Here is an 11207-nt window from a genome sequence, read left to right on the forward strand (position 1 = left end):
CTGAAACTTCAAAAGAATTCTGTGAAAATCCAAAAGAATTCAGTGAAAATGCACTAACTCTCTACCCCAGAAATCACTTTACAGGACAACAGATTTACAACTGGTTTTAAAGGATACGTTGATAACCAACTAACTACTGCAACTACTTTCACTACATCAATAAACACCTCAATAATAACTTTATATCATCGTTTAGGGATTTTTTTATTTGCTGTGAAACATATAAATAAAAAAGCCCTTACCTGTTAGCACTCCTGACTGATAAATTAACTGCTCAGTAAAGTAGTCCCATACCTGAGAAAAAAAAAAACAAATTAAACAACTACTTACATCTCCAAGAAAGAAAAAAACCACAGTAGACATCATCTGGTTGAAGCTGAAAAATGCAGAATTCACTACATTAGATGTATTTTTTTTATATTAATGTATTTATTTATATTTTATTATATTTATTCATTTTAATTTATTTATTGTTATTTATTTATTATTTATAAGTTTATTTATTTATATTATTTTTTTTCCTTGCCTTGAAGGTTCTGTCCTCTGCCACAGACACCACAACACTTCTCTCCCAGGTGCAGAACTCAGCAGCAGTGACCGGAGCCTGGTGCCCACCAGCTTCTGCAGGATGGATTCAGTCTGGGATGAGCCAGAGGAAAAAAGAGAAGATTTCAAAATCACAGAATCCTAGAATTGGCTGGGTTGGAAGGGACCTCAGAGATCATCAAGTCCAACCCTTGATCCACTCCCGCTGCAGTTCCCAGCCCATGGCACTCAGTGCCACATCCAGGCTCTTTGGAAAGAATCTCCAGACACGGAGAATCCACTACTTCCCTGGGCAGCCCATTCCAATGCCTGATCACCCTCTCCAGAAAGAATTCTTTCTCATCTCCAACCTAAACCTCCCCTGGCACAACTTGAGACCTTTTGTGCCCTCTTGTCTTGCTGAGAGTTGCCTGGGAAAAGAGCCCAACCCCCCCCTGGCTCCAACCTCCTTTCAGGGAGTTGGAGAGAGTGATGAGGTCTCCCCTGAGCCTCCTCTTCTCCAGCCTCAACACCCCCAGCTCCCTCGTAATTAATAGCTAAAAATTTAATAATTGATGAGCTAAAAATGGTCAGGTTTGGGATCATAATGTTAATCAGGGTTTTCGTATGGGAACTGCAAGCTCTGTGTGTGGTTAAATCACTGAGTTAAATCACTCCAAAGTGACACTTGCTGCTTCTGAATGAAATGGCACTGGGCTGATTTGTCAGGTGTCCTCAGAATGTTTCCTGGAAGTTATAAAATGTCCTTCAGAATGGGTTTTTTTTAAGTTATACGAGAATATTATTAATTTTTGATTAATAATATAAACTAAGATAATTAATAATTATAATAATGTAATATATATTATAATAATATAATAGTATATAATATATACATACATAGTAAGTATAATATGTAATATATTATATATAATTAATATATATTATAATAATAATTACAATATGATTATTATATATATTATATTATGTTTATTATATATAATACATATATCATCTATATTGTTATATAGTATATTATGTGTATATTATATTATTTATATTCTTTATTATGTATATTATTATATTATATATATTAAATTTATTTATAATATATATACTATATAATATAGTATATATTATATGAAATATATAATATTAATGTATTTATAATATATATACTATATATAATATACTATATATTATAATTATATTATTAATATATATTTTATATCATTATAATTATATACAATGTATAATATTAATATATTTATAATATATAATATAATAATAAAAAATATATAATATAATAATATATAATAAAGAATATAAATACTGTAATATATAAAAATATACTATAAAACAATATATATAATAATATAATTAGGATTATAAATTATAATTAATTGTATTGTATATAATATATATTATGTTATAGTTATTAATTATTGTAATTATTAATATAATTATAATTATTAATGTTAATATTATTTGAGGATATTTCACTTCAGCTTCTCTGACCTCCTTCTCTCTCTGATACCTGCTGGATGATCAAGCACGAGTTAACAATCATTCTCAATTACATGAGAAAAAAGAAACAAATTAAGAATAAAGAGATTAAAATAAAGATTACAAATAAAGATTAAGATAAACTCAGCACCCCTACCCCCTCCCGAGCCTGTTGTCTCACCTGGGCACTCAGGATGTAGATCCCGTTCCCAGCACAGGCTGCCACGTGCTGCTCATTGGGGCTGAACCTCAAGTGGGGCACAAACCCCAACCCTGCTCCGATCAGAGTGCCCCGGGGGGTCAGACCTGCAGCAAGGAGAGGAGGGATGGGAGTCCTGGGGCAGTCACTGAGAGGAAGGTTCTGAGAGACCCTGAGAGTCAGGACTGGGAATGTCAGCTCTGTGACCCTACAGCTGGGCAACTGTCTGCCAGGAGGATGTACAGAATGACCCATAGATGTGTTTGTATTTGTTATATACATATATATGATATACAGTTATAATGTGTAAATATATAAATACATATAATATACATAAATAATAAATATACATATATATGTATATATAATATTTATATATATTTATATATTATATACACGTGCATATACATATTTATATACATATATATTTATATGCATACATATTTTATACATATATGTATATAAGTATACATATACATTTATTATATACAAATATATAATATATGCTTATGTCTGTATATGTGTTATTTTTTATATTTATATGTTCATGTATTTCTATATTTATTTATTTATATTGATATATTTTATATATAGTACTTTACTATACTATTACTTTATAAATATTATAAATATATAAATATATATAAATACTAATATACTATACTATATAAATATAGTACTCAAGGCTACACCTTGAGTACTGTGTTCAGTTTTGGGCCCCTCAGTTCAAGAAGGATGTAGAGGTCCTTGAACAGGTCCAAAGGAGGGCAACCAGGCTGGTGAAGGGACTCGAGCACAGGCCCTATGAGGAGAGGCTGAGAGAGCTGGGGCTGTGTTCAGCCTGAAGAAAGAGGAGGCTAGGGGAGACCTCATTGCTGTCTACAACTACCTGAAAGGAGGATGGAGCCAGGGGGGGTTGGTCTCTTTTCCCAGGCAACTCTCAGCAAGACAAGAGGGGCATGGTTTAAATTGTGCCGGGGGAAGTTCAGATTGGATTGTTAGAAAGAATTTTTTCACGGAAAGGGGTGATCAGGACATTGGAACGGGCTGCCTGGGGAGGTGGTGGACTCTTCGTCCCTGGAGACATTTAAAAAGCGACTCGATATGGCACTCAGTGCCATGGTCTAGTGACTGTGGCGGTAGTTGATCAAGGGTTGGACTCGATGATCTCTGAGGTCCCTTCCAACCCAGCCTATTCTATGATTCTATGATTCTATGATATAAATATACATAAATATATATATTTATGTATATAAATACTATATGTATAATACTATATTATATATACACTAAATACATATATATATTTGTAATATATAATACTATATGTATATAGTATTTTTATATATGCTATATAAATAAATATATAAATACTATACGTATAAATACTATATGTATATAGTATATTTATATATAGTATATAAATAAATATATAAATACTATATGTATAATACTATAATGTATTTTACATATATATACACTAAATACATATATATGCATGTATAATATGTTTATAATACTATATGTATAAATACTATATGTATATAGTATATATGTATATATTTATATACATTTATACACTTCTGTGTTTCTATATTTCTATATCTATGTATTTCTATATTTCTATGCTTCTGTATTTCCATACGTCTGTATGTATTATGTATATGTATACGTGCATATTACTATGTATTCATGTGTATATGTTTGCATATTATTATATATTTATGTTTGTGTATTTCCATATTTATTAATTTATCCATATGTCTATAAATATGTACAGTTTATACAAATATTTCTATAACCTCCCTATGTTGTACCAGTAATTTTCTACCTCTCTGCAGCTCCTCTGTGCATCGCTCCAGTTCCCACACCACCACACGCTGAGGGGAAGCAGAGCAGACAAGGACTGGGCTGGTTCTGCTTCCAAAGGACACTGCAGAAATGGAGTCAGGATGTCCTGACAAACGGAGTGGCTGAAAAATGCAGAAAAAAAGTTCAACAGGTCCCTCCAAACTGAGATTATAAGCAAGGCAAAGTTACACATGGACAGTGAATGTGAGTTATATTTTTTTTTTACTTTATTGTTTCAAAATCACTTCATCTACTGACTCTGGGATGGAGGTGACTTTCTCCTGAGAGCCTTGCATGGTGCAGTGCTTTGGATTTGGGGATAAAAACAGTGTTGGTAGCACGCTAATGTTTTGGACATTTGTCCTGCTTTGGGCCAGGATAAAGGTGATTTTCTGTCTTGTACTTCTGCTTTCAGCTGAGTCTCTTGTCAGGAGCTGCACTTGCTGAAATGAACAGCAAGTTTCTCAGTCAGTGTCTGCTGCTGGGACTGATCCCACTCGATGCCAGAGCCTGGTGTGCAGAGCCAAGGCCACTGCTCAGCTCTGAGGAACATTTTACCCTCCAGAAGGAATAAAGAGGTCCCACCTGCAGCCTCCTTTGGGGAGGAACAGACAAGATAGATGCCAGAATTGACCAAACAGAGGATTCCATCCCATACACCTCATACTCAGGATAAATCTGAGGGATCACGAGGGCCAAGCCAGATTTCCTGATTTCCTGATTTCCAGCTTCCAGCTCCTGCCCTTCCTGCCTTTCCTGCTTCCCTTCCTTCACCCGGCATCCTGGAAGGATTCCATCCATTCCTCTGCCTGTGCTCCTGATCCATCCCAGCCCATATCTGTGTGTTCCTGCCTCCAGCTCCAACTGCTGCTGACCCCAGGATTCCAGCCTGGACTTTCCCAGGGCTGCCCTGCAGCCTCGGTGGTGACCTGAGAGTTATTGGGGGAAAGGGGGGAGGAATGTGGTATCCATTTTCCTGTATATTTGTATAGATTTAGTCATTTTTCCTATTTATCATTCCTGTTTCATTAAAGTTGTGTAGTTTAGTTTCCAACCCATCAGTCTCTCTCCCTTATTCTCTCTCCTTTCTTTATTAGGGAGGAGAGAGAGATTAATAGAGAGCATCTCTCACTCGGTTTAATTGCCAGGCCAGTGTTAAACCCTGACAACACTGCACAATGTCAATACTTTATTTTTATTTATTTTTATTTTTTTTTCCCTCTGTCCTGCTCCCTCCCTCCCACTCCCCATGAATAGTCTGGGGGTGCAGGAGAGGCTGGGAAGGGACAGAGCCAGCCTGAAATGGCAAAGGGACATTCCCTACCACAAAATGGTAGGGAAATACCATAAAATTCCCTCCCTCAGCAATAAAACTGAGGGAATTGGATGAAAAAAATCCTGGGTTTTTTTTTTTTTTTTCTTCTAATTGCTTGAAGCCTGGCTGGGCATTATCAGCTTGTAGGAGCTGATGGGTGATTGCTTTTTTATCTCTTCTTTTTTTCTTGTTCCCTTCACTTGTTAAACCATCTTTTTTTTCCTGTTCCCTTCACTTGTTAAACCATCTTTATCTCCACCTGTGAGTCCTTTTGTCCATCCAGTTCTCTCTCCCACCTTGCTGGGAAGGAACAAGCAAAAACCTGGCTGGTAGTTTAGTTGCCAACCCAAGAAGAGCTTAAATCAGTCTAACCAGTCCCATCACCATTACCAAAGCTCATAACAAACACCAGTATCTTCCCAGCACCCAAGTGACACCTGAAATTCCTATGTCACCCCCAAATATTTTGGTTTTATAGAATCATGGAATCATTTGGGTTGGAAGGGACCTCAGAGATCATCGAGTCCAACCCTTGATCCACTCCCGCTGCAGTTCCCAGCCCATGGCACTCAGTGCCACATCCAGGCTCTTTGGAAATATCTCCAGACACGGAGAATCCACTACTTCCCTGGGCAGCCCATTCCAATCTCCCTTTTTAACCCTTTCCTGAAACAGGAGGCAAATTCTGGTTTTACCTGTGCAGCCTCTGTGCTCCAGACACACAACTCCTTTGGGTGCCAGGGGAAAGCCCAGTGATGGTGACCACAGGCCAGCTGAGCAAGGCCCTCTGGCAGCTTCCCTCTCAACAGATGCTTTTCACAGACCACCTCAGGATTGCAGCTTCCACCCCCAAAACCTCTCTCCCCAGCACTTTCCATCACACAGCTGAAAAGGGCCCCCAGAGCCCAGCACTTTTGGGGGGACCCTCTTCACCCCAGGGTCTGCACCCTTGGTAGCCAAGGGGGTCCCGGGCACCCCCTGCTCCTCCTCGCCCAGGATGTGACCCTCACCAGCAGAGCATGGCAGGACCATGGGCTGCCCCTCAGGGCTCTGTCACCTCCCAATGTCCCCTGGCTGAGCAGGACCCCGATGGCACCCCCAAAGGCTCCAGTAACAGCCGCTTGGGGCTGTAACTGACAACAACTTGACTGTTGCTGGGATCTCTCTGTGAAACACAGGGCACCAGGGGGCTCTCCTCAGGTGTCCCCTCAGCTGCAGTTTGTCCTGGTTTGGGCCAGGATTAGAATGGGTTTTCTGTCTTGGCATTTTGCTTTCTAAGTCCCTTCTAAGCAGCTGGAATTAACAAGTTGTTTCTGACTCAGTGCATCCTGCATCCAGGACTGGGAACACTGGATGCTGACGGTTACAGCCAGAGAATGGTCTGCAGAACCAAGGAAGAAGTTCTGAGGAACATCTTCTGTTCTGGGAAGAGAAAGGGAGTTAAGGGGTCACCCTACAACCCTCCTTTAGGGAGGAGCAGGGTGTATTCCATCCCAAACACTTCATACTCGGGATAAATCTGAGGAATCACGAGGCTCAGCTTCTTACTTGTCCATATCTGGTGTCCAGGAGGTTTCCATCTGCCTGTGGTCTGTGTGCTCGTGCATCCAGCTCCCAACTCCAGGGGCTCAACCTGGGAATTTTCCAGGGCTGCCCTGCAGCCTCAGTGGGGATGTGAGAGTTACTGGGGGGGAAGGAACATCTCTGGCAACCTCCAAAATATTTGTGTGCTACCAACACTGTTTTTATCCCAAAATTCAAAGCATTGCACCATGCAAGGCTCTCAGGAGAAAATCACCTTCATCCCATGATACAACTTTTGTGGATCTTTGTATGTATTTGATCATTTTCCTTTTCATCACTGCTGTTTCATTAAAGGTGTGTTTCCAATCCATCACTCTCTCTCCCTTATTCTCTCTCCTTTATTTTTTTTTTTTTTTTTTTTTAGGGGGTGGGGTGTTATCAGAGACCATCTGTCATTTGGTTAATTGCCAGCCCGGTATTAATCCCTGGCAAAGAGGGAGCAGTTGGGCCAGGAGGTGAAGGGATTGTCCTCCAAGTGCCCTGTTCTGGTGGGATGCCACCAGCAGCACTGTGCCTGGCTCTGGGGACAGCACAAGGCAGACACAGACCTGTGGGACTGAGCCCAAGGCAGGGCCACAGACACCTCTCCTATGAAAAAAAGCTGTGAAAGTCTTGGGGTTGTTCAGCCTGGAGAAGAGAAGGCCCTGGGGAGACCTTATTGCTGCCTTCAAGTCCTTAAAGTGATTTGTAAGGAAGATGGAGAGTAGGGACAGAATGAGGGACAAGGGGTTTAAACTGAAAGAGAGCAGATTTAGGTTTGACAGAAAGAGGACATTTTTTATGGTGTGGGTGGTGAGACATAGAAACAGGTTGCCCAGAAATGCTGTGGATGCCCCATGAATAGAAATACTTACGGTCAGGCTGGATGGGGCTTTGAGTGACCTAGTCTGGTGAAAAGGATCCCAGCCTGTGGCTCTTTGGAGGTCCCTTCCATCCCAAACCAGTCTGTGACTCCATGATCATAGAGTCATAGAATCGACTGGGTTGGAAGGGACCTCAGAGATCATCAACTCCAACCCTTGATCCACTCCCGCTGCAGTTCCCAGCCCATGGCACTCAGTGCCACATCCAGGCTCTTTGGAAATATCTCCAGACACGGAGAATCCACTACTTCCCTGGGCAGCCCATCCAATGCCTGATCACCCTCTCCAGAAAGAAATTCTTTCTCATCTCCAACGTAAACCTCCCCTGGCACAACTTGAGACCTTTTGTGCCCTCTTGTCTTGCTGAGAGTTGCCTGGGAAAAGAGCCCAACCCCCCCCTGGCTCCAACCTCCTTTCAGGGAGTTGGAGAGAGTGATGAGCTCTCCCCTGAGCCTCCTCTTCTCCAGCCTCAACACCCCCAGCTCCCTCAGCCCTTCCTCACAGCACTTGTGCTGGATCCCTTCACAGCCTCCTTGCTCTTCTCTGGACCTGCTCCAGCACCTCAAGCTCCTTCCTGAACTTCCTGAGGGGCCCAGAACTGGACACAGGACTCAAGCTGTGGCCTCCCCAGAGCTGAGCACAGGGGCAGAATCCCTTCCCTGGACCTGCTGGCCACACTCTTCCTGAGCCAGCCCAGGAAGCCATTGGCCTTCTTGGCCACCTGGGCACACTGCTGGCTCATGGTCACCTTCCTGTCAATCCAGACTCCCAGGTCCCTCTCTGTCTGGCTGCTCTCCAACCACTCTGTGCCCAGCCTGGAGCTCCCCATGGGGTTGTTGTGGCCAAAGTGCAGGACCCGGCACTTGGAATGTTGAACCTCATCCCGTTGGGATCATCCCAACTCTCCAGTCTCTCCAGGTCCCTCTGCAGAGCCCTCCTGCCTTCCAGCTGATCCACACTCCCCCCAGCTTAGTGTCATCTGTGAATTTGCTGATGATGGACTCAATCCCCTCATCTAAATCATCAATAAAGATATTGAACAGAACTGGGCCCAACACTGATCCCTGGGGGACACCACAGCCGCCATTTTGATGCAGCCCCGTTCAGCACCACTCTCTGGGCCCGGCCCTCCAGCCAGTTCCTAACCCAGCACAGAGTGCCCCTGTCCAAGCTGGGGGCTGACAGCTTTTTCAGGAGGATGCTGTGGGAGATGGTGTCAAAGGCTTTGCTGAAGTCCAGGTAGACCACAACCACAGCCCTTCCCTCATCCATCCCTCATCATGATGCAGTGGGGACAGCAGAGATCAGTCTGTACCCACTCTGTGGGGAAGCAGCATCAAGAAATAAAACAAAGCTCTTGCTCTCCCCGAGTTTTTGGATGTGGGGAGCAGTTCCCACAGTGCTTTGCTGGCAGAAGAAGCAAACTGAGGAGAATCTCATGGATTCCAGGAACAGTGATGCAGAGTTCTGCATCTGACACAGAACACACCCAGGCAACGGGACAGGCTGGATGCTGGCTGCATGGGAAGCAGCTCCATAAAAAAAGGATCTGGAAATCCTACTGGATAAGCTGAATAAAAACTACTGCTGCACCTTTGTAACAGAGGCAGCCAACTGTGTCCTTGGAACTATTAATAAGAGAGCAGTCAGTCCCGGGGGTGATTCTTCCCCTTTCCCTTGAAAGAAAGAACCCATCTGCAGTGCTGTGCCCAGTTTTGGGGCTGCTGGGATTCTTTTTTGGGGGCTCTTGGGATTGTTTTGGGGGCTGCTGGATTATACTGGAGCTACTCCCAGTAGATAGCAACCAAGATGCTTGGGGGGCTGCAGAAAGGGAGAGGCTGCAAGAATTTGGCTTTTTCAGCCTGGAGACATCATCATTGCCTCCAACCATGTAACAAGAGCATAAGGGAAGATGGAGCTACAGGGTGGTTGAATATTTGAACAATTTTCCGAAGAGAGGTTGTGGATCTCTGTCCTTGGAGTCCTCGGGGTGCTGGTAAAACAAAGTCCTGAACCTCATGGCTCAGAGGTTTTTTTTCCTGACTCTTCTATAGCAAGGACCCTTGGGGTACATCCCCAGCTTCCCTTGAATCTCAGCACACAAATAACAACAAATGGAGTTTGGATTGACAGGAAGGTGACCATGAGCCAGCAGTGTGCCCAGGTGGCCAAGAAGGCCAATGGCATCCTGGGCTGGCTCAGGAAGAGCGTGGCCAGCAGGTCCAGGGAAGGGATTCTGCCCCTGTGCTCAGCTCTGGGGAGGCCACAGCTTGAGTCCTGTGTCCAGTTCTGGGCCCCTCAGGAAGTTCAGGAAGGAGCTTGAGGTGCTGGAGCAGGTCCAGAGAAGAGCAAGGAGGCTGTGAAGGGATCCAGCACAAGTGCTGTGAGGAAGGGCTGAGGGAGCTGGGGGTGTTGAGGCTGGAGAAGAGGAGGCTCAGGGGAGACCTCATCACTCTCTCCAACTCCCTGAAAGGAGGTTGGAGCCAGGGGGGGGTTGGGCTCTTTTCCCAGGCAACTCTCAGCAAGACAAGAGGGCACAAAAGGTCTCAAGTTGTGCCAGGGGAGGTTTACGTTGGAGATGAGAAAGAATTTCTTTCTGGAGAGGGTGATCAGGCATTGGAATGGGCTGCCCAGGGAAGTAGTGGATTCTCCGTGTCTGGAGATCTTTCCAAAGAGCCTGGATGTGGCACTGAGTGCCATGGGCTGGGAACTGCAGCGGGAGTGGATCAAGGGTTGGACTTGGTGATCTCTGAGGTCCCTTCCAACCCAGCCAGTTCTAGGATTCTAGGATTCTATGAAATACACCCCGTGTCAATTTCCTTTCAGTTTCATTCCTCCAGTCTTGCTGATGCATGATATTACATGATAAAAATTACACTATTTTGTTGAAATTATGGGGTATTCAAACCGAATCGGTTTTATTTTCACATTTTTCCGTTTGTCATCTCGGGGGGGGGGAGATGTTTCTGCTGACAGACAAATAAATTGCCACAAGCTGTTGAAGGGCAACCTTACCCTACGCGTATCACATCCGATTCCGGAATATTTCTCTTCATTTTAGGACAACATTCATTCACACATTCATCTAACCCCTCACCATTCCCCCGGATCTGCCTCAAACTTTACAATTAAACAACTTTTGCGGTACCGGACTCACCGATACCCGCTCTCCCCCCAGCAATGCCCCCAACCCCACACCCCCTGCCCGGGCACAGCTCTGGGCGCTCTGGGTCCCGCACCCCTCGGTGATGCCTCCCCACCCCTCCCTTGGGCCACCGGAACCAAACCCGGGGCGAGAGGCGGTGCCGGTTCTGTCGGGGAGGTTCGGTTCGGCGTTGCCATGGCGACACCTCCGCTATCGCCC

The 11207-nt window shown here is 43.7% G+C and overlaps 1 protein-coding gene across 1 annotated transcript in view; it reads right to left on the reverse strand.

Moving 5' to 3' along the window:
• WDR27 (WD repeat domain 27) overlaps positions 1–11185 on the reverse strand; it is a 38029-nt gene extending 26844 nt beyond the window's left edge. Inside the window, 8 exon segments of the mRNA XM_030446677.1 lie at positions 118–151; positions 243–294; positions 527–615; positions 618–639; positions 2213–2337; positions 4062–4203; positions 6092–6281; positions 11001–11185. Coding sequence (XP_030302537.1) covers positions 118–151; positions 243–294; positions 527–615; positions 618–639; positions 2213–2337; positions 4062–4203; positions 6092–6281; positions 11001–11185 — 839 coding nt within the window.
• Positions 11186–11207: the final 22 nt, after the last annotated feature.

Source organism: Calypte anna, chromosome 3 (genome assembly GCF_003957555.1).
Source record: "Calypte anna isolate BGI_N300 chromosome 3, bCalAnn1_v1.p, whole genome shotgun sequence".
NCBI lineage: Eukaryota > Metazoa > Chordata > Aves > Apodiformes > Trochilidae > Calypte > Calypte anna.